Source organism: Pseudorca crassidens, chromosome 8, assembly GCF_039906515.1.
Source record: "Pseudorca crassidens isolate mPseCra1 chromosome 8, mPseCra1.hap1, whole genome shotgun sequence".
Lineage (NCBI taxonomy): Eukaryota > Metazoa > Chordata > Mammalia > Artiodactyla > Delphinidae > Pseudorca > Pseudorca crassidens.
Window position 1 is genome coordinate 80,175,706 of NC_090303.1, and position 24,572 is coordinate 80,200,277.

The window sequence follows — 24,572 nt, forward strand, 5'->3', positions numbered from 1 at the left end:
GGCCCTTGATTCCTCTCAGAATCCAAGTTCTTTTATAAACTCTCCTCCCCGCCTGACCCTGGGTATGTCTATATGACTTGCTTTAACCAGTAAGATTTCAGCAAAGTAGAGCTTGAAAAGTACTTGCACATTGTGCCTTGCCTTCTTAGAACTGCTGCCCTGGGGTAAAAGACCACACGGAGAACATGGGCCCAATCATGTCACCTGCACTTGCTGAGCCCAGTTCCCATCAGGCCTGCCAGGTGAACGCCACTGCATGAGTGAGCCCAGATGACAGGAGTAGACTAAACACCCAGCCAGTCCACAGAATCGTGCAAAATAAATTGATATTGCTTTAAGTCACAAAAATTTTAGACGCTTTGTTTGTGGCAATACATAACAGATGTTGGGGATTGTTTTAAGATACTAAAAAGCACAGTAACCTATAATAGGTAACTGTAGCTCCTGCCTCCATTCCATTTACATTGGACCTGTGTTTAAAATTACAAGTAAAATCATAAAAATTCTAGAGCTCACTCTCATTACCAGTACACTCTCTTTTTTGAAACCATTTAAAAAATCACTTTATAAATGAAAGCCTTACTAAAAGATATACGCTGTGCAACAGACGAAGCTCACTCAGTAAACTCACAGCCACACATCATCTCACACGGTGCCTGTGATTTAAATTCATACATCTAGAACACTGTAAATTATATGGCACAGATCTTCAGCATTACCTGCAAATGCTGGTATTTACAGATGCTAAAACTACAAATGGCAAGGCTTACTGTATTCTTAATTTTCTATTTCAAGGATAATTATATACAGATTAAGGCTCTGAGAGGGATACTGATCTCATTACAGACTGGGTCACATTTGCAAGCAGGTGAGGACACTGTTAAAAGTGTGAGCACACAGGTATGGCTTGCTCTCTTCTGCTTCTCCCTTCGCTGCAGCTTAAGTGGACCTACTTAAAAGGGGTTTTTCTCTTGTTGCCTCTTCCCTTTGTCTGCTTCTCTCTTGCAAGGTCAGTTGGCTTATGGTAAAACCTGAAGTTTAGGATTGGGTTTTCAGGGAATGAAGGTGGGAAGGGTTCCCTAGGATGCTCACCTCAGCTAACCAAAGTTTAATGTTACCAGCTGAGACCCAAGCTCTCTGATGACAAACAATCCCCTCATTTTATAGATGAGGTCACTTTATTTGCCAAAGGTCATATATTGGTCAGCTCTGGATGCATTTTCCAATTAGCTGCTCATTTTCTATTCACTGTACACCATACTCATTGATTCATCTAGTTCCTATATTGTCATATTTTTGCCCTATCCCATCTAAATGATTCTCTAAGAAAAATATACCCTTAATATAATTTTATTTCTCTACTGATCCCATTTGGTTTAAGATTCTTACCTTATTTTGGGGGAGGGAAGGGAGAGGCTGGCGGTGGTGAAGGTGGTGGGAAATAGAAGATTGCTAGTGCCTGAGAGAAAAGGATCTTTGTGAAAAGAAAAACTTCAAACAGATATACATTCTATGTTCTGAGGACACAGGTAGATTTATCATGAAGTCAGTTAAGTTTAAGTTATAGGCAGATTTACCATGAAGTCAATTAAGTTTAAGTCAGGTTAAGTTAAGTTTCCTTTACTTGGAAAAGTCCCTTATAAGGCTTGGCTTATTCTCCTTTGAGGACACATGAAGTAGCAGCAACCCCTCTCATTCCCAGGGGATCCTCTCCAGCTATCCCTGGTGGTGATCTTGGTATTTCCACCAATGATGCCTTATCCCAACATTTGCCCAGCCCCAGAAATAACCTGTCCCTCTTGGACCACATGATCCACGCAGACCCAACCTTTAACTCTAAGCAGAAGGATCTGAATAAGTGCTGTCCAGCTCCCTGCTGGGGGTGGAATACTATGACCAAACTTCATGGACATTTCTGGGGGTGGTGGCAGCGGTCCAGCCAACTGAGATCAAAGAGGTGGAGTTTTCCCAAGGCAAGAAGCACCCTCTAAGCAAAGTGAAGGAAATTAGAGATGTGCCATTACCTGTAACTGCTTTCAAAAAATTTCTTTCCGCTTTACAACTATCAATAAATAATAAGAAACAATAAATTTTGATCAAATGTACTAAGCAGGAATCTTTTTCTGCAAAGTGCCAGACAGTTAATATTTTAGGCTTTGTGAGCCATTTGGTGGTCTCTTTCCACTCTACACTGTAGTGTGCAAACCCAGCCACAGATAATTTGGAGATGCTTGTGTTCCAATAAAATTTTATTTACAAACTCAAGCAGGCTGGATTTGGTATAGAGGCCATAGTTTGCCAAGCCTTGGACAAGAGGAAAGATTCTCTCTATAGAAAATATAAGATTGTTGTCATGTAAAGAGGCGCTGATAAATATGTGGCCAAAAACAGTAGATAAAAACTATTAAGGAGGTGTATCAGTCAGTAGTAGCAGAAATAAGTTATAATACTAAGGAGCTACTTTTCTGAATTTTGTAATGTTTATGGTATTTTTTATTTGTTGTGATCCTTGCTCATACTAAATAACCATTCATTTTTGTATTTAGTTTTTGGATTCTTTTTCTTAAAGACAGCCTCTCCAAATTGAGTAAGTTTCAGACCACAAAACCTGGATCAGCCTTACCTGGAGTGAGAAAATGATGCATCAATTAGAGCAACAAAATTCTGAATCTAAAGAAAATGAACTATCTAAGCTAATATATTCCTTTTGCCAAACCAAATTTAACATAGTTATTTTTTAACATACAATGACCTTTCCCCACTAAGAAAACAGGCTAAGCAACTTAAAAAAAACCCACTAAATAAAACAGGCTGGAAAGGCCAGTTACGTGTTTTGGGGGGGGGGAGGAGGGAGGGGATGCTTTTATAGTCAAATCCTTCATATAACATTCTTAATAGATGACTAAATAGCATTTGCTTGAACGCCTGCTGTAATGAGGAGCTTACAACTTGAGGGAAAAAACTATCTCATCATGGAGCAGCTCAGTGAGAAAATTATTAATACGTAACCTAAACCTGTTTTCCTAGCAATTACCACTCATAGGTATTTTAATCTTTAATTATCCATTTAAACACCTGTTGAGCGTTTGCTATGTGATAGGCACAGCGCTAGGTACTGTAGCTACAGCAATATAAAAGTGGAGGTGTGTACTGTCCTCACTAATTACAGCGTACTGACTCCTGTGTAGCGGCAAGAACATTCACTTCCCTAGAGATGTGTCCCCACAACCCTATTTCTCAGGTCATCTCCTTTCCAGCTAAAATTTATTTTGATCATTCATCATCTGACCTGATATATGGATTCCTTATCAGTCTGGTAAAATGAAGTAGATGATATTTAGATGTGGTCTCATCAATGCAGGATATTAGCTAAATGATGGGGAAATAATTTATTCCCAATCACAAAAAGGAATGCATGTACAGCCTCATTCTCATCTATCACACTGCATATTGGAGACACACGGGATTGTCTTTGTCTAACTCATTATCCTTTCTCATATCCTGATCTTCCATTTCAATTCCATGCTCCCAAAGGCAAAACACCCTGCATCTCACCCTCCTTTTACCTGGCTAACTCTATTCATCTTTCAAATCTCAGTTCAGGGGTCATCTATGGGATGCCTTAAGTGTTAACACTTAACCTACTATTATAGCCTACTACTTATGAGGATACGCAACATGAGCTTGCCTAACAAAATACTTTGGTCAGCTTCAGCCATCAAAAACTAGAGGGAGAAAGCAGTGCCTCTTTTCACTAGGCCTTAACAAAGAAGACTCTTCAAAAATGCCAATGGACTGGTTAGGTAATTAGGTCCTTTCAAACTATACAAATGAGTGGGTTAAGTATTTTTTAGTGGACTGGAAATACTAAAGAATAAAATGAAATACAGAATTAAAAGCCAACAAGAAGCAAACATGCTGAGAAACTTAAAGTTCATTTGGAAACAAAAAAAAGCCTGGAACAGGAAAAATTACAATCTCTGATGTAGCTAGTACAGGGGTTTCCCCATTAGCACTCACAGATACTAAGAACAACTCTCCTAGAAGGAAGCCTAATGGAATGTTTCCTTGACAGCAGAGTTGCCATAAATCCTCTGCAGTCTAGCCCATGCACTCAAAAAATATAGGCAAGCATTACTCAAACAATCTTGCCTATGTGGAACAGTAATAAATTTATCAAACACTGAGACAAAAGTTTTTAGTAATTAAGAGGGATGAGAAATATTACATAATCAAAGATAATATAACATACAGTATAAAAGAAGAGCTGTAACTGATTGGCAATAACCCTAAAAAGTATTACCATGGTCAAGATGAATAAATTCATAAGATGATTAGATAATTTGCATCCTACAGTAACAACAGACTTTGGGGCAAGGAAATACAACACAGTAAAATATATGGTACCCAAAATGTTCACATAGATGACCTACCTTATCATATAGGCGTTAAAATAAGTTCAGTTCGGTCTATTTAAACCAGGGTAAAGGAATAACTCATTTTAGAAACACTTCCATCAAAACTATTAAAATAATTCAAATCTTACATTTATTAATTCAAACCTTCAGAACCTTAAAATTATCCAAAATTACTCAGGCAACTGGAATTTTCTAGATCATCAAGAAAAATACCCACTCAATTTATTAAATAAGCCACAATTCAGCTATACAATGGGATATTATACAGCTGCTTAAAAAAAAAATAAAGAGGCTCTTTAACTCATGATAAAGAAAGACCTTCAAGATACATTGTTATATGAGAAAAAAGCAAGATATAAAATGAAGGGTATAGTACGCTAACATTTGTGTGCAATAGCAGAAGCAAGCATAAATAATTTGCATTGCCTAAATATGCATAAAAACCATCTGGAAAAAGACACAGAAAGCTAGTAACAGTTGCCAGCTGTTTAGGGGTTTTCTGTGTGTGTATGGGTTTTGTCGGGCAAGGAGGGACTGGGCAAATAAATGTAGGATAGGATGAAAGAGAAACTTTTCACTTACTTTTCATACACTTAATTTTAAACCAAGTAAATATTTTAGCTTTTCAAAAAATTAAATATTGATTTGAAAAATACACACACAAAAGAAAAACAAAAGACCTATTCGTGTCATATCGTGGTATAAGTCTGAGAAAAATAAAAACATCATCTTTCTGATTTAGAAAACTATAACTGAGGAAGCATTTCTAGTAGCTTTTAAAAGCCTTCCCCTTAAAAAGAATTAGAAGTGAACACTGATGAAAATAACAAACTACAGTGTCTAAAGCTATAAAGTAAGAGAAAAGCAAACTTTGGCTAGTACAGGGAGATAGCCTATGTCTGTAATGAAGGTCAAAGTCTATGATTTCTTTCACAAACTTTCCCTTTGAGTCTTTTGAACTCTTAAACATGACTAATCAAGTAAGCAAGTTTAAAATACAGTTGGCTCTATCGCCTATATTTGTTACTATATATGCAGCAATTCATAATTATCCAAGCTTTTAAAGACAATCACAGGAATGTGCTTATATATTATATATATAAGCACATTTAATTTGCTTGACTTTCATATGTACAATCAAGCTGGGGAAGGACATGCAAAGAGAAGGTTAATCTAAGAGTCAGTAACAGTTTAAATTCAATGTACAACCTAACTTAAGGACTTTAAGTACAACATCTGAGACTCTCCCATATATTATGCATAAGAATTAGATAGGCAAAAAGGGGGGTGGGGATTGCAGATAGGCAAGAACAGTTCTGAAGTTGTTTTTACGATTTACACTTTATAGGGCTTCCCTGGTGGTGCAGTGGTTAAGAACCCGCCTGCCAATGCAGGGGACACGGGTTCGAGCCCTGGTCTGGGAAGATCCCACATGCCATGGAGCAGCTAATCCCATGAGCCACAACTACTGAGCCTGCACTCTAGAGCCCGTGAGCCACAACTACTGAAGCCTGCATGCCTAGAGCCTGTACTCCACAACAAGAGAAGCCACCACAATGAGAAGCCCACACACCGCAACGAAGAGTAGCCCCCACTCGCCACAACTAGAGAAAGCCTGTGCAGAAACGAAGACCCAACACAGCCAAAAATAAATAAATAAATAATATTTTAAAAAAAGATATGTACAAGCTTCCATGCACCTATTTAAAAAAAAAGATTTACACTTTATTACAATTTCAGAGACTTAAAACTGTAGTGTAAAACATTAATAATGATCTAGTCAGTAATTTGAAAAATAAATTTACTCAACAAAACAAGCTTTATATACTTTCTCAGAAAGCTCAATGTTGCTAGTTTCAAAAGGCAATTTTTATTCTAAATGCATGAGCCAACATTTCTAACTCTGGTTATTATTACTGAAATCGAATGACCATGCATATCTAGATGTTAGACTGCAACCCCTACAAAGGAGTAGGAAACTGACTGTATTTAAAAGGTATATCATATTAGTTTTTTTTTTTTTTTAAGAACTTTACCATTTAATAGATCAAGAACTTGTGGGTAGCAGGGGCAGGGGAGTGGGGAAGATGTGAGGATTTTATATAATAAGAACAGCTCTACTACCAGCTTATAAAAACTAGTAACTGGAGTTCCAGCATTCCTCAGTTTTCAGCAAGTTGGTCAATGAAAATAAAGAGAACCAGGAAAAACCCCAAGCTTCCAAAAACACGAAAGATACTCTTACACCTTTACTATCTGCAAATCTAGGATCAAAGTTGTGACTAAAAAAGTACGCCAGTATAGTACAGAGTAAACATTTTTAATAATGGCACCTAAAGAAGGTTTAGGTCAGTGAGAGACCAAATAAATAATCATGTACTGTATCTTGGTAGGATTTTCACTAGCTTTTATATATATGATAAACTTACCTTGCAGGTCCTGCCTGTCCCCCACCCCCAATACTTCTAATTGTTAGAGAACTGCTGCCTCTTCCCAGGGACAAGCACAGGCGCTACAGCTCAGTCAGTTTAGATTCTCTCCCAGGAATTTAGAATTCCAAACTGAGTCATAAGACTGAGGAGTTCAGGGAAGAGATGAATGGAGTTGAGAGAAGTTCCACTGACTCTTGTTGTTCTCAGAGCTTCCCAGCCTCCTGCTGTTCCTGAAACTTTATTGTTCAATTCTGTTTTGGATTCCATGGGATCCTCTGGTAGCCAATATATTCCTTTTTCCTTAAGCCATAACATTTCATTTACACATCCAATGAAGCACTTATCACTGAATGACTTGTTATAGATTCCTATGTGAGGTATGCTTCACCAATAAACTGTTCATCCTCTAAAGACAAGGGCCATGTATGTCCCTCAGCCTTAGCACAGTACTTAAAATGCAGTGTGCACTCATTCACTGGATGAAATAAACTGAGAAAGGTGAAAAGTGAAAGGATTCTTTCTTAGAATCATATTAATTATTGCTACCTTATCAAAATTATTTTAAATACTTTTTCAAAAAGGTAGAAATTGCTAATCTGTGCTATTTAAATTATTTTTAGATGACAACAGTTCTCTTCTTGGCACTTCACTGACCGAAAAAAACATCTACATGACATAGTGAAAAACTTCAGTCAATGCAACCACATTCTTAATATTTTAAATGCCACAAAACACAGGAATTTGCTTCCACCACAACCTCCACCCACAGAAAAGGGGAGTGAGCAAGGGTTTGGGGACAAAAAAAGCATACCAAAGTCAAAACATATTTTTAAAAATAAGAATGTACTTTCCCCACTAATTTTCAAAGCATGTCAAGGCCAGTAAGATGAGCACAGAAGCAGGAAATAATTTCCAGTACATTCACTTAAATAAACAAACAATGTTGTGGTTTTCAAGTGAACCTAAAAAATAGACAGTGCTCATCTTTTAGAGAATACTCAATCCCATCCATCTGGATCTGGTTCACATTTATAGAATACTTCAACAGTAGAACACACATTCTTCTCAAACTTACGTGGAATAATCACCAAGACAGACCACATTCTGGGCCATAAAACACAACAACAAGGAATTCATACATTGTTGTCTGTTCTCAGACAACAATGTAGGAATCAATATAAGAAAGACAGCTGGAAATTTTCAAAACATTTGGGGATTAAATATACTTCTAAATAACACATGGATCAATGAAGTCTCAAAAGAAACTTTAAAACATTTTGAACTAAATGAAAATTAAAACATGGCTTACCAAATTCTGTGGGATGCAGCAAAAGCAATGCTTAGAGGGAAATTTATAGCACTGAATGCATGTATGAGAAAAGAAAAAAAGATCTAAAATCAATAACCTAAGCATCTACTTTGGGAAACTAGAAAATGAAGAGCAAATTAAATCCAAAGTAAACAAAAGAAAAGAAGAAAAATAAAATTTATAGCAGAAATCAATGCAATTGAAAACAGGAGGAAAGAAATCAAAAGACAAAAAAGAGATAAGACACAAATTAATAACATCAGGGCCCAGAAGTAGACCCATACAAACATATCCAACTGATCTTTGACAAAGGAAAAAAAAAAATTCCGTGGAGAAAGGATAATCTTTCTGAAATACGGACATCCACTTACCAAAAAAAAAAAAAATCTAGATACTGATCTTACACATTTCACAAAAATTAGTTCTAAGTTGATCACAGATTTAATTGTCAAGTGTGAATCTAAATAACTTCTAAAAGATAACATAGAAAATGTACATGACCTTGGGTTTCATGATGACTTTTTAGGAACAAGAGCAAAAGCACAACCTGTCAAAGAGAAAACTGATAAATTGGGCTTCATTAAAATTAAAACTTCTGGGGCTTCCCTGGTGGCGCAGTGGTTGAGAGTCCGCCTGCCGATGCAGGGGACACGGGTTCGTGCCCCGGTCCGGGAAGATCCCACATGCCCACGGAGCGGCTGAGCCCGTGAGCCATGGCCGCTGAGCCTGCGCGTCCGGAGCCTGTTGCTCTGCACCGAGAGAGGCCACAACAGTGAGAGGCCCGCGTACCGCAAAAAAAAAAAAAAAAAAAAATTAAAACTTCTGCTCTGCAAAGGAAACTGCTAAATGAATGAAAAGCCACAGACTAAATAAAAATATATACAAAATTCATATATGATAAAGGATGTATATCCAAAATAGGCAAAGAACTCTTAAAACTCAATAAGAATAAATTAACAATCCAACTAAAACTTGGGCAAAAAGACTGAACAGACACCTTACCAAAGAAGATACACAGATGGCAAATAAGCATACAAAAAGATACTCAACATCATATGGCATTAGGACTTGCTAATTAAAAGGATGAGCTATGACGATAAACCTATTAGAATAACTAAAATCCAAAATACTGCTAACACCAAATGCTGATGAGAATGTGTAACAACAGGAACTCTCATTTATCCCCGGTAGGAATACAAAATGCAACAGCCAGTTTGGAAGACAGTTTGTCAGTTTCTCACAAAGTTAAACACATGTTTCCCATATGACGTAGCAATCATGCTCCTAGATATTTACCAAAATCAACTGTAAACTTACCTCCATGCACAAACCAGCAAATGAATGTTTATAGCAGCTTTATTTATAACTGCCAAACATTGAAGAAATTGCGATTTCTTTTAATAGGTGAATGGATAAATAAACTGTGGTATATCCACACTAAAATGAAATATTTTTCATCAATAAAAAGTAACAAGATATCAAGCCACATAAAGTCATGGAGGAATCTTAGATGCATATTGCTGAGTGAAAGAAACCAGTCTGTAAATACCACCTACTGCATGGTTCCAACTATGACATTCTGGAAAAGGCAAAACTATAAAGAAGGTAAAATATCAATGGACCCTAGGGTTTCAGCAGGAGAGAGGAGGGATAAATAGGTGGAGGAGAGGGTAGTTTTAGGGCAGTGAAACTATTCTGTGTGATACTGCAATGGTGGGTATATGACATGCATTTGTGAAAACCAAAACTTATATATCTGTACAGACTAAAACCTAGTGTAAACTATGGGCTTTAGCTAGTAACAATGTATCAATATTGGTTCATCAATTTTTTTTTTTTTTTTTGCGGTACGCGGGCCTCTCACTGTTGTGGCCTCTCCCGTTGCGGAGCACAGGCTCCGGACGCGCAGGCTCAGCGGCCATGGCTCACGGGCCTAGCCGCTCCGCGGCATGTGGGATCTTCCCAGACCGGGGCACGAACCCATGTCCCCTGCATCAGCAGGCGGACTCTCAACCACTGCGCCACCAGGGAAGCCTGTGGTTCATCAATTTTAACAAATGTATCATACTAATGCAAGGTATTCATAATAGGGGAAAGTGGGGGTGGGGAGAGGGAGACAGGGTAACGTAAACCCTCTACACTTTCCACACGATTTTTCTGTAAATCTAAACCAGCTGAAAAAATAAAGTCTATTAATAAAAAAAAAATACAAGCTAACTATCTATATTAGAAATCAGACTTTCAAACATAAATTTGGACCACAGCCAAGAATAATCAGATAATTGAGGAAACGGGAGCAAAGAAGAGAGCAACTATATGAATATTAATTGAAAATTTTTTTCAATGATGAGAACTTAAAAAAAAATTAGTATCTTCAGATATATTTAATTAGTTATTATTGCAGAAGGAGGGGGGAGGCTGCTCTTAAAATACAGCAACTAGCAAATGCAGAATACTTTGATGGAAAATAAAAAATAACACCTTACCATTAAAAATTCAAAGATAAGTGTCACAATATCTGGTATCCAATAAAAAAGTTACCAAGTATGTGAAAAAGCTCTTACCATGCTAGAGCAAAGATAGAACATGTTAAGTAGAAACACAGAATATACTTTTTTAAATCCAAATTAAACCCCAGAGATGAAAACTATAACATCTGAGATGAAAAAACTAACATCTAAATGGTATTAATGGCAGATTAGACATTGTAGACAAAAAAGATTAGTGACTTTAAAGACATAGCATTAGCTACTATCTAAAAGAAACAGCGAGAGAATAAGATGGAAAGAAAAAAAAAGAGCTGTACAGTAGTGAAGTCTAGGACAAATTCAAGCAGTCTATATGTGTCTAGCTTTTTTGAAGTCAAGGGTTTTTTTTTGGGGGGGGTGGATATTTGGGGGGAAAAAAGACTGAAAATTTTCCAAACTTGATATAAACTTACTATAAACTCACATATCCAAGAAGTTTAAGAAATCCCAACATAAGAAACAATAAGAAAACTAGAGCAAAGCACATCATAATCAGAGTCCTTAAAACCAGTAATAAAGAGAAAAATCTTAGAAGTAATCAGAGAAAAAAGACATGTTGTATACAGAAGATTAAAGAAAAGGACAACAGCAAATTACCTGTCAGCAGTAACTGCAAACCAAAAGATACTGGAGCAACATCTTTACAGAAAGAAGAAAAACAAAAAAACTATCAATCTAGAATTATATATATATCCAGAAAAAATATCTTTCAAGATTCAGGGCAAGATATAGACTTTTTCAGAGATACAAAGCTGAAAGAATTTACCAGCAGCAGACCTGTACTACAAGAGATGTTTGGGGGGGGGGGGGGAGAAAGAAAAGAAAGAAAAGGAAGGAAGGAAGGAAGGGAGGGAGGGAGAGGAAAAAATACTCTGAAGAAAACTGATAGCAGAGAGAAGTCTGGATCTAGACAAAGGAATTAAAGGCAACAGAAATGATAACAAGTGGATAAATATAAGAATTTTTTTTCCTTACCATCAAATCTCCTTAAAAGATACTTGAATCATTATGGCAAAATAACAATGTATCAAGGAATTTAAAGGTAAAATGTATGGCAACAATATAGCATAATGGCTTGAAGGGAAGAAATGGAACTGTGCTATTGTAAAGTTCTTATACTAAATGTGAAGTGATATAATAGCCTTTGAAAGTAGACTGTAATAAGTTATATACTGTAAGCTCTAAAGCAACTACAGAAACAAAATAAAGAGTTACAACCAATAAACCAGAAAAGGAGGTTAAAAGAAAATTTAAAAATACTAATCCAATCTAAAGAAAGCCAGAAAAAGGAGGAGGAAAGGAACAAAGAAAATGTGAGACAAACAGAAAACAAGTAGCAAGATGGTAGATTTAAACCCAATCATATCAATAATCATCTAATTAAATGTAAATGGTCTAAACACCCAAAGTAAATACTACCAGACTGGGCTTAAAAAGCAAGACCTAACTATGTGCCGCCTATATGAAACCCATTTTAAGTATAAAGACTCAAAGAGATAAAAAATAAAAGAATGCAAAAAACATTATAACACCAATCAAAAGAAAGCTTCAGTAGCTTTATTAATAACAAAGTTGATTTCAGAGCAAAGTATATCAGGGACAAAGGGGGTCATTTCATGATGGTCAACTCTTCAACAGGACATAACTGTTGTAAATGTTTATGTACATGATAAACAGGTTCAAAACAAGTGAAGGGAAACTGATAGAACTGCAAAGTGAAACAAATTCGTAATAACAGTGGAAGAATTCAATGCCTTTCTCTCAAAAAATTGATAGAGCAAGTAGACAGAAAATCAGTAAGGAGAGAGACGACTTAAACTACACTACGGACCATCTTGATATAATTAACATTTTCTGAACACTCCACACAACAGTGGAGTACACATTATTTTCAAAGGCATGTGCAATGCCAATTTAGACCATATTCTTATCAATAAAAAGGATCCATGTATTTTCTAACATAATAGAATTAAGTTAGAAATCAGTAACAGAAAGACATCTGGAAAATCCCTAAATCTTTGGACACTAAATTGCATACTTCTAGAAAACCTGTGGGTCAAAGAAATGAGAAGGAAAATTAGAAAGTAATTTAAATTAAATAAAAAATAAAATACAACATGTCCAATATGTGGGATGCCAGTAAAGCAGTATTTACAAGAAAATGTATAGCACTAAATCTCTACATTAGAAAAAGAAAAAGGTCTCAAATCAATTACCTAAGTAGTTACCACCTTAAAAAAGAAAAGCAATTTAAACCCAATGTAAGCAAAAGGAAATAATAAATATCAGAACAGAAATCAATAAAATAGAAAACAAGAAAAACAACAGAAATCAGTTAAACTTAAATCTGTTAAGAAAATCAATAAAAATAACAAACCTCTAGCCAGACTGATTAGGACAAAAAAAAACCTTATATAATGCCCGCTATTTATTTCCAAATAATACAGGAAAGGCAAAAGTGGGTAGCGATATACAGCAAACAAGACTGGCCATGAGCTGATACCTACTAAAGCTCAGTGACAGGTCCACATAGATTCATTATCCTATTTTACTTCGTATATGTTTAAAAGTTTCCATAATAAAAATGTTAAAAAAAAAAAAAAAGCATGAGGTCAATCTATATGTACATAATATAATCTGCCCAGAATATGACCCCTTTCAGGTAAAATGCAGAGATACGTATTCATATACATACATACAAACAAAAAGGAAGGGAAAGAGACACATCAAAACCTTAAGAGCTTTCTATGGAGCCTAATTGTATTAGGGGATGAGAAGTGTAAAGGGCTGTTTTACCTTTTAACTCCATATAGTGCAGACTGCATGTGTGTGTGTGTGTGTGTGTGTGTGTGTGTGTATATGTGTGTGTGTGCGCGTGGTGTGTGTGTGTCTAAACAATGAGTATAAATGGGTATCGCTTTTGTACCTAAAAAAAAAAAAAAAATTTAATGGCTAGTACGGATGATATGAAAACTATATAACTACAGAAGGAAATAAGACAAGTGGCAAATAAAACAGACTTGCTTGCCAATGGAAATCCCCACTATGTCAATTTGTCTTAAATTAATCTACAAATCCAATGCTATTTTAAAGCAAATATGCTTTTGGTGGGAGATGGGGTGGGAGGTAGTCTTGAAAAAATACTAAGCATAGGCACATAAAAATAGCTAGAAAATACTGAAAAGGAGAGTAATGAGGGACTTTAATCAAACTATGTCATAATTATAAAGCTACACTAATTAAAAATTCAGTATACTGGCAAAGAAATAAACAAAAAATAAGAGAATGTAGAAATGGATCTAAGTACATCTGGTAAGACAGCGTTTCAAATAGATGGGAGAAATTCAATTGCTCAATAAATGACATCGTTTGTAAAAAGGTAGCACTGGCTTTCTACTACCCTTGTTTTCCAAAATCACTCCAGAAAGATCAAAGATAACACGTACAAAATAAGACCATAGAAGTACTAGGAAAATGTGAGTAAGTATTTTTGCAGTTCTCAACTAGGACAGTATTAAATAAGAACTTGATATACTAGAAAGATTATCATATTTAACTACACAAAATTTAAAACTTATGCAATGACCAAAAATACTCGTCGAAAAATAAAATGATGACTGCCAAAAAATACTGTAAAATTACTATCCCTAAAGAGTTCTTTAAGTCACTAAGAAAAAACAACCCAATAGAAAAATGGTCTAAAGACAAGAATAGGCATTTCACAGAAGAAATATAAATGACCAACAGACATGAAAAAATATTTAACTTCACTAAAAACTACAAATCAAACAATGAGATTTTTTTGACCAGTGCAACTGTCAGAAGCAAAAAAAGATTTTTAAATTCTAGTGTTGATGTGACTATACGGAGTTTGGTAACACCTGTTTTGTAAGATAATTCAGCAGTATCTATTACTATTTTTTAATACTCATGCTCTCTGACTTCACTGCTTTGAATTTACTCTATAGAAATACTTGGAAAGGATACAAAGAAATAGGTATTTGAATGTTCATTACAGCACTGTTTCTAAAAATACACTGTTTATAAAAATACCCATTGTTATGGGTTGAATTGTGTCTCCCTAAAAAATACATTTAAGTCCTAACCCCTGTATCTGTGAATGTGACCATATATCGAAAAAGATTCTTTGCAGATGTAACCAAGTTAAGATGACGTCATTAGGGTTGACACTAGTCCAATGACTGGTGTCTTTATACAAAAAGAAGACAGAGAAACAGACAAGTAGAAAACATCCTGTGATGATTACATAGGTAGAGACTGGAGTGATGAATCTATAAGCTGAAGAATATCAAGGATGGTCAGCAGATGCCAGAAGCTAGAAGATGCATGAGACAGATTCTCTTTCAGTGCCGCCAAAAGGAACCAACCCTACCAACACCTTGATTTTGGACTTCCAGCCTCTAGAAATGAGAGAGATTAAATTTGTTTTTTAAGCCACACAGTTTGTGGTACCTTGTTAAACTAGCCCTAGGAAACTATTAGAGGTTAATAAGCTATAAGAAATACATAAAATATAGGATGTAGTAATGAAAAGGATGCACCAGATATAAATGAACATGGAAATGTTTGAAAGATACACAATATAAGTGAAAAAGTTAAGTTGCAGAATACCACTTCTCTGGTAATTTAAAGAGAACATCTTTCTCCCCCTTCAACTCCTCACTGAAACCCATCCTTTTCAAATGTTGGTCAAGTCAAATATGGACTAGACTGCCTCCCTCTGTAATCTTCACGTGCACTGACACCTTCACGGATCTAACTCCACTCCTAAGGCCTCGACAACCAACACTGTAAAAAGGATTCCAACAGCTCTAATCCTACAATTTAGCCATTTCCACAAGGAGGTTCTGTTGTCATCTTGAATTCACAAAGCCAACCAAGTACTGACATTTTTTTCTTCACAATGTTTCTAGAATAGAGCCTTGGAATGGCAACTAGATTTCATCAACTGTGAACATGGACTGATTGGTAGTGGCTGTGTGTAGGACAAAGTAGGAAAAAATGCTGTTAGTGATAAGTAGTGTCTGCCATGAGAGCAAAGGCCAAGGATTTACTATCCTTCATAATCCTTTTTCCGTACCAGATGCTGCTACAATTCAGGTTCCTTAGCCAGGCCAGGTCTGGTCTGCTAAGATAATGAATAAGAAATTGTTTAGTAAACTTTAAAGTGTTAATTATTCTTATTACGAATAATAATTTCCAGTTTTCCCCATTCCTAGATCCTTCCTATCTTGACATTTTTTGAATCAAAATCTTTGTGACTTCTCCCTACTTAGGGACTAAAGCTCAATCCCTAGGTTTGACGTTCAAGGTCTTCTAAAATCTGGCCTCAATTTATCTTTCGAACTTATCATTCACTATCTCCTCAAGCAAATACCATTCTCAGTTCTAGCCAAGTCAGTCTATTCAGTGTTGCAGAACACTCCATGAAAATTTTCTACTCCTAAGTTGCTCACACATTTTCCTACACTTGAACTGGGCTACTTCCTTATTCTGACATAAATTCTGTAGGCCATTTAAGGTTCTCATGCTCAAACCCCACAATGATGTATTAAAACCCACAGTGATACACCTATCTCTCCTATTATTCAAAACTTTATTATATGCTGGCTTGTAAAACTATCTTTACATGCATAATTTTTGTCTTCCCTGGCTTAGTGAACAACTGAGGGGTAAGGACTAAATCTTCCCTACCCTTTCCATGTAGTCCAACATACCGGGAAGGTGTTATGTACTCAGCAAATCCTCAATTCTTGATCATGACTATATTTTATTAATAAGAATAGAGGAAATCATTTGATTAGCTTCATGCCCTGCATACAAATCAATAAGCTCCTTTACTACTATGAATAGTTCTTAGGTATTTAGGTATCCTCTGATATTTTTATGGCAACAAAAGTATTCACCTTACTGGAGGGAGAATTTCACTTAAAATTTTTTATTTTGGAACCAAAAAAAATGATAAACAACTTCACCTCTATTTTAATACTTAAAAACACTAGATAATTTGAGCTTCTCCAAGTTTAATATGAAAGTTTAACTTTAAAATCAAACTTTAAAATATTTCATTGTCCTAAAGTTACTGTGTATTTGTCTGATGATAATTTCGATCTCCTCATATTTTTAACAGCATTTTATATTCCCAGATGTCTTTCGCATTTCCTTTTGTTTCAATTTATCTGGTCTTTAATGAGTACTCCTTTTATAGAGACAGGTTTCTATAGTAATCTTCAGGTCAAGTAAAAAATAAGTTAAAAAGCCAAATCATCATGGCAGAGGAACCAAGGACATAGAGAACAATTAAACTAACAGATAGTCATAGTAATTGAAATATGAAGTTACTACAAATCTTTCATTTGATTTTCTAAAGGGAGTTCTTCTAGATTCACCTCTTCAACATTACACCAGTTATTTGGTTTCTTTAAAAAAAAAAGGGTAATAGGGACTTCCCTGGTGGTCCAGTGGTTAAGACGCCATGCTCCGTACAGGGGGCCCGGGTTCCATCCTGGTCAGGGAACTAGATTCCGCATGCCGCAAGTGAAAATCCCGCATGCTGCAACTAAGCCCCAGCGCAGCCAAATAAATAAATAATTTTTTTAAAATATGCTTTTCTAAATAAATAAGGGGTCATAAAGTCCTTTACAACACATTAACTCCAAAGGGAAACTGATGTTTTCTAATAATTCCACTCTCTTATATTAACACTATAGTGATGTAATCCTCTATTTCCAAGAATACTGATAGATACAATAAAGAAAAACAATACATTTTTGTTACACTACATTTATGAATATAGTTAAATATGCCAAATGTCTTCTAATTAGTAAACAATACTTTAAAAAATACTAGATTGTTCAGTTATACAGCAATAAGAATTTTATTTACAGTTAACAATATATATTAGATTACTCTGGAGAAGAGTGTATAAACTTGTTTTGCTTCCAGAACCTTTACAATGAAAGTGAACTCTATTAATAATGCTGAGTTCTTATCTGTTGGATCAAAGCTATGACTCTCAGACAGAATAATTTATAATGAAGCTGAACTCCATCTGCTCTTCTAAACCTCAACTTTTAATCATTCTAAAATAACCAAGTCAGTTCACTATAACTACTGAGTCTAACACTTAAAACTAAAAACTTAAAAAAAAAAAACTTATTTTTAACCTTAGATAATAAGCAATAAAAGGTAACACCAAACTATCATATCACTAATAAAGTTTCATGCAAGAAATGAGGTTCTAGACGGAACTGGTTAACAAAAGAGGAACTCTTTAAAATAACTCCATCTTAATTAAAAGGCATACTTATAATAAGCCAAAAATTCCTTGTAATTAGAATAAATAATTAATAATTCAAAGTTAGTGAGAGCTGATTATTCTATTACTAATGCTTTTTAATTCTGTTTACCCTGGTTTTTCTACGGTAAAATATCTATCAAATTATGATGCTAAGAAAAAGGTGAGTTAGAAATGGGAATCTGCAGTGAAATGACTGTAGATTATCTACCTTGCACTTAGATATATACTATCTTTGTCTCCACTGAGCAAAACACACATATTCCAAGGTTAACAGAAGCTCTGTTCTTTCCCTGCTAGAGTCCCTGGCAACTAGAACATTTAGAGTGGTAGAACATTAAAGGTGGAAAGACTGTGGTGTTACCTGTCCAACCACTCCTTTTCAGACCAGGAAAGTGAGGTTCAGGAAGGTAGATACCTGTTCACATTCACAATTAATTGGTGGCAGAGCATGGACTAAAACCCAGGAACTCCTAACTCTTATACCAGTATCCCTTTTTTCCTTTCCGGTCAGCAGTCAGAGGGGCTTAGGCTGCCCAGAAATTCCCCAAAGAGATTTGTTCCAGCTGCTGCTTAACTCTTAATTTACATACTCTATAATGTACTGACTTTAAGCCAAAATGTTAGAATTAATTTACCTAAATCAAAACAAATACAATATACAGTTCAAGATTTTACTTTAAAACCTCTCTGCCAGTAACAAGAAATCTAAACCAAGTAGTGAATAGTATTAATGACAACATTCTTTCACATGCTTCTCCAACTCCCAGAACACTTTGTAAGTGGCCGGCGTTCTAACAGCTTTACACACGTTATTGCATTATTCTCTGAAATCCTTGACTAAGTCCATTTTACAAATCTAGACACTAAGGCTCATACTTGTTAAGAAATATGACTATACTATAGAGCTAAGAATAATAAAAAAAAGGATATATAAACCCAGATCTGCTGGATTCTTCTAAATCTCCTGTGCTTATAGTTCACCCCGTATGACACTCACTTTTGTACTCACCTTTTCCCTCTTCACTAGCCTAGGTTGCCTTCATGTCTTTGTCTATTCCAAATCCTGTGAATTTTTACCTTTTTTTTTCTCCTTAAATATCACTCAAGGTGAAATACATTCCCAGCACTAACTTCCCTCCGGGACCGCCTCAATTTAGGGCTTCATCAAGACAATCATCCCTCATAGGCACCTCTCTCTCTAAACCTATTTAAGAATTTAGCACAGAAACAAATGTTGGACAGCTACTGCTACCAACTACATTAGTTCAGCAGAAGAATTAAACCACTTTGTTCTCCTAATATATGAAGACTGAAGTCCAGATACCATCTGTATTAGAAACTGAAGGTTTTAACAACCTGATCAAGCAATGAGAAATGCTGAATGAACTCCTAAGGAGTAAACAAGTTAGCTATTATAATTATGCAATCAGTAAGTATTCAGTGATCTGTATGCTGGTTATTATAAAAATTATAGAAGACTATGTAGGCATAAGGTCTAATCTCCCAGAATTGTATATAGGGTGAGAAAACAAACAAAAACTAAAGACTTTAAGCAAGTTTAAAACAAGTGCTGAGGAACTAAAGAAAATAAAAATTAAACTTAGTTAATAAAAATGCCTTCTTAAATATCACTAAATCCTGAAACAAACCAAGTGAGTATGCAGGGAATGGTAATAGTTAACATTTCTAACCCCAATCCATCTGGACCAGAGGGATAGTATAAGGTTTTGTTTTCTCCCAATCCTTAATTTCTTACTTATTCAGGAATGTATATATTTAACTTTTCTTGGCAAGATGGATATACTCTTTACAGAAAATAAGTTAAATCACACACATGAAAGGCAACAGAACTAACTACAAAACTAGACCTAGTAATCTTGTTTCTAACCCTTCTTAATTGTTAAGAAAATACCACCAGCTAATAAATTGCAACAGAACTATTAACTTTATGTAAAATTACATAACATATATTTACATATAACTTTAAATGAACCTCAACTTTTTCAAAATCTATTTTTAAAAACTGTGGTAAAACTATAGCTTTACTGAAAATTCACCTCCTCCATGAAAACAATCAGCAACCTAGAGTTTCATTAACATCTAGGCATATTTACATCTAGTGACACATGCCTGTTTCTGCATACTTTTTCTGCTGGTGGTTTTATACCTGACTTTTCCCCAGTTCCCTTCCTTCATGCCCTCTACCTAAGGGGGATGAAATCCTACTGGAGTCTTTTGCTCCTTTATCCCACTAGCACTGCTTTAATTCACACCGTCATCATATTTCATGCAGGTGATTGTAAACACGTATCTGATCTCCTTTGCCTCCAATCTAACAACCCTCAATCCACCTTCTATAATAGAGTGCCTCTACCTTTCTCCCCAAACTTTCTAAAAGTCAAATCTGATCTTGTGGTACCCCACTAACTAGTGCAATACTTCCTCAACTGCATCTCTTACACCTATGAAATACACATTGTTATCTGAAGGGGTTAGAGAAATGCTGTCCTGAAAGAGTTTATGGACCAAAGATTGAGGGAAAACCTATTAACATTTCCAAAGTGCTTCAGAATTACCCTATTAGAAAACAGTGGATTTTAGCAGCGGTTCTCAAACTGTGATATAAGTTGGAGACTTCTATTAAGCTTGCTAAAAATAGAAATGTCCAAGTTACACCTCAGACTCAATGAATTTGAATATTATCTAGGAATTTGGCCTAGCCATATGCATTTGTAATAATCTCCCCAATGATTCCAATGTATACCTAAACTTGAGACCCCTTCTTGCTCCATAACATACTATTAGGAGGTCCCCTGACTTCCCAAGCTGTTTCATACCTCTCATCAATCTGGGGGGTAGTTGGCCCTCCAAATCTCTGGACATGGAGGGCTGACTGCAAGGGACTTGAGCACCCGATGACGACTATACCTACTAATCTTCAATGTTCAGGTACTGACCATTCTAAAAAGCGTTTACTCATCCTCTCTTCTGATCTCCTAAACTTTTATAAAAATAATAGCATCTACACATATAGTCCTTCTAATCCACACAACCACCCCAAGAGATAGTATCCTTATTTTAGAAAAGAGAAAACCAATGCTAGAACAGGGGGCTTAAGAAACTTGTCCAAAGTGACCATATGAGTTTAAATCCTGATCTGCTGATTACAAAGCCAGGATACAGGATTTTCCATTGTGACATGCAGCCTCTTGCACATCACTCTGAAGTATTGACATACTCATCAGTTTACACATTTGTTTCTCTTTTTAGATACAGTAAGCTCCCTTAGTGCAGGCATCAACCCTGATTTTGACCTCAACATTTAGCTACTCAATACATATTTGCTGAGTGAAAGAAGGAATGAAACTCCTTGAGAGCTGGAACTACAACTACTCCTGTTTCATTTCCTGAATTCTTAGATAGAGTTCTGAATACATCTTGCTAAACAAATTTGGTTTGACCTATAAATCTCATTGCTTCATTTTTTTTTTTTAATGAGACCATGTATTTCAGTATTGTACAAAAAACTGCATAGTCAGCAAAGGAAAAAAAAAGGACTGTTCCAGAAAATTAACATATCATTCTTTACTCTGTAATTGGAGACTTCAAATATTAAAGTTAATCTCCGCAACCATTTCACACCACAAGAGCAGGTAACTACAACAGTGTGGTTTTAAATGACAGAAATTCATTCTCTATCTATCGCTGTATTCTTCCACATCAGTCATTTTTTTGAAACCAGTAAACATTACAGGTAAGCACAGAGCAATTAGTCAGTATACTTGGGTATAAATGTAATGTCCTTCCTGCTTAAAGTTAATGCGTCTGGTAGGTAACACACGGTACAACTACTTGCTTTCTGATACAGATTACACCACAAAAGTGGTAAACCCACAAACTTTAAATAATGTCATTTTTAAAGTACTGAAGATTTTCCTAAGTTGAAAATATTCAAAAATTAGTGCTGCTTTAAGAGTCTTACACTTTAATTATATCAGTTTCTGATGAAAAATAGAAGTTACTATTCCTTTCATACCACTTTTAAATAAGTCAATAACAAGTAAGAAAAAAAACTCTTCTAAAACAACATGATGTAGTGGAAAGTACAACAGAGTAGGCATCAGGAGTCCTGGTTTTCTAGTTCTGGTTACATTACTAAATTGCTGGGTGACTTCGGGCTCACTGGCTCAGTTTTCTCATTGGTTTAAACAGTGTGTGTGGGGAGTAAAGGGCTTGACTGCCCTTACAGTTGTTTCCCCCAGTTCTCATTTTAAGCCACCCCCCTCATTTTATTCTTCTAATCAGGTCTAACTTCTGAAATCTGAAACACATCTGAACTGAATGTAATGATTCAGTCTCCTACTGGATGGCACAGGATACAAAGGGTAAACTCCTAGAAAATTAACAATTAATCTGGTAACTTCCCAGAACCTGCCTAATCCCAACTTCTCAAACAAGCAGGTGGAGTCTGGTTTGACACACTTAGCACTACTAAGAAAAGCTGTAAAAGGTACAGCCCTGTTGGCATTTCACTCGGTGCTTCCCAGGTTCCAGTGGCACATACTCCGCAGGTGTTAAGCAGTAAAGGGGGGAGAAAGGGACCCAAACAGCGTTCCAACAAACTCAACCACAGTTCAACCCAGCCAGCGCAGTAAGATGCAGCCTAAAGAGGCCTACCCCGCAGAGCAGAACCTCCCCACCCGCAGAAGTGCCAGCGGCCCGTGTAATGAACGCTTCCGTCAACAACACACATTCCCCTTCCCACAGCAGAGCTGCTCGCTCCCAACCGGCCATCGGGGCTTGGACCAGGCCGCACTGCACCAACCTAAGAACCATTCTCAGACCCCCAAAGGCCAAGAACTGCTGGAGACTGCGGTTCCTCTGCGCTTGGTGTGGGAGAGCAACATCTCCCACCAATGGAAAGAAAGAAAGAAAAGAAAACAACAAAAAAAACCCCAAAATCAAAAAACAGTGGAGAGGAGAGAAAAACCAGGCCTGGGCGAGACCGCTGGAGAAATAACCCTCGTTTCTCTGCAATGGGGAGCAGTAGCATTTCCTGCCCTCATTCTGAACAGACGCACTCGACTTCATTCCTCAAAGGAATGAAGATCCTCAAAGGAGATTAAAAAACCACCTTATGGTCCGATTCATTCATATTTGGGCCTCGGTCCCCGACCGACCCACTCCTGAAACCTCTGGCATTGTGAAGGAAGGCGCCCCCAGATCGGCTGTAGGTGGAGAAGCGAGGGCCAGTCCAGGGGCCCAGTTACTAAGATCAAGCATCTCGGGCAAGAAGAAAATCCCCGTGAGGCCTGACAGTAAAGTCTGAATCAGCAGCAAGGGCACGGACCCGGGTCCGACCGAGCAGGGCTCCAGGGCAGGCCTGCGGAGGTGACACTTCCCTGCGTGCTCCCCGGGCAGGTCCGGGAGGCGGCGTCCGGCCGCGCCGGCCCGCACCCAGGAAGCCGGGCCGGAGGGCCGACGCGGGGCCGGAGGGCCGACGCGGGGCCGGGGCCGACGGGAGGCCTGGCCGGCAGCACCACCGCCCACCCGCGCCGCTCCCGCCTCCTTCCCCACTCCCACTTCCCGGCCCTCCAGCCCGGGCCCGTGAGGTAAGGTCGGGGGCGGCGACGCGGGTCTCGGCCACTGACCACACATTTCTTGCCCAGGAAGGTGAAGAGGGACTCGTTCTCCTGCGGGGTGAGCAGCAGGGACCCCACGTTAGTGACCCTCCGCGGCGGCGGCGGCTGCTGCTGGCCGGAGCTCATGGTTTCGCCGGCGGGGTAGGGAGGCCAGGGCAGTCTCCTCCAGCGAGTGGGCGAGCGCTCGTCCCCTTTCTCGGTGACAGGGGCGGGAGGAGGGTAATCAGAGGCGCAGCATCTCGCAGCTCCGCCGGCGCGGGGAGGAGGCCACGGGAAGGAGGAGTCGACGGCGGGCCGCGCTGAGAAAGGGAAGCTCCCAGCTCCGGCCGGCCCAGGCTCTGGCCGGAGGCTCGTTGTCTTCGCACTCCGGCGACTGCGCTAAACTCCCAACTCCTCCTCCAACCCTCCTTCCGCGGCGGCGGCGGCGGCGGCCGCACAATTCAACATGGCAGCGGGGACGGGCGAGACCACAGGACGCAATACGCGGGGGAGCGCGCCGGAAACGCGCGTCTGCGGCCCCGGGAGGACCCCCCCCACGTCGCGGCTGGCTTCGCCGCGCCGGACCGAGGCCACACCCCCTTCCGGCCGAGGGGCGGCCGGATGCGGGGCTGCGGGTCAGGCGCGGGCTCCCGGGTTTGGGCTTCTTTCTCGGGTGTTTTCCGCTGGCAGAGCCCTGGAGGGAGGAGGCGTCAGGTCTCCGTGGCCGAGCTGCCCGTCTCTCTTATGCTGACGCACACCTTTGCGGAGCTTCAGTGCAGACCCAGGTCATCCTCCGCGGGCGAGGGGCGCGACAGCCGGACGTTCACGCCGCTTGTCAGAAAGGTCTGGAATCTGCAGACGGAAAATGGGAGAAGGGACGCGCTCCCCCGTGCTCCTCGCTGGTTCCGTCAGAGCCGCAGGTGCCTACGGTTTCTCAGAGTTT

The 24,572-nt window shown here is 38.0% G+C and overlaps 1 protein-coding gene across 3 annotated transcripts in view; it reads right to left on the minus strand.

The window, feature by feature from the left end:
* Positions 1-24,051, minus strand: part of WASL (WASP like actin nucleation promoting factor) — a 65,592-nt gene extending 41,541 nt beyond the window's left edge. Inside the window, exon 1 of one of the 3 annotated variants that reach the window (XM_067746889.1) lies at positions 23,660-24,051. In XM_067746889.1, coding sequence (XP_067602990.1) covers positions 23,660-23,776 — 117 coding nt within the window. In that variant the 5' untranslated portion in view covers positions 23,777-24,051. Of the gene's footprint in view, positions 1-6,847; positions 8,744-23,659 lie in introns of those variants that run through there. The other 2 variants (XM_067746890.1, XM_067746891.1) reach the window with 2 other exon arrangements.
* Positions 24,052-24,572: the final 521 nt, after the last annotated feature.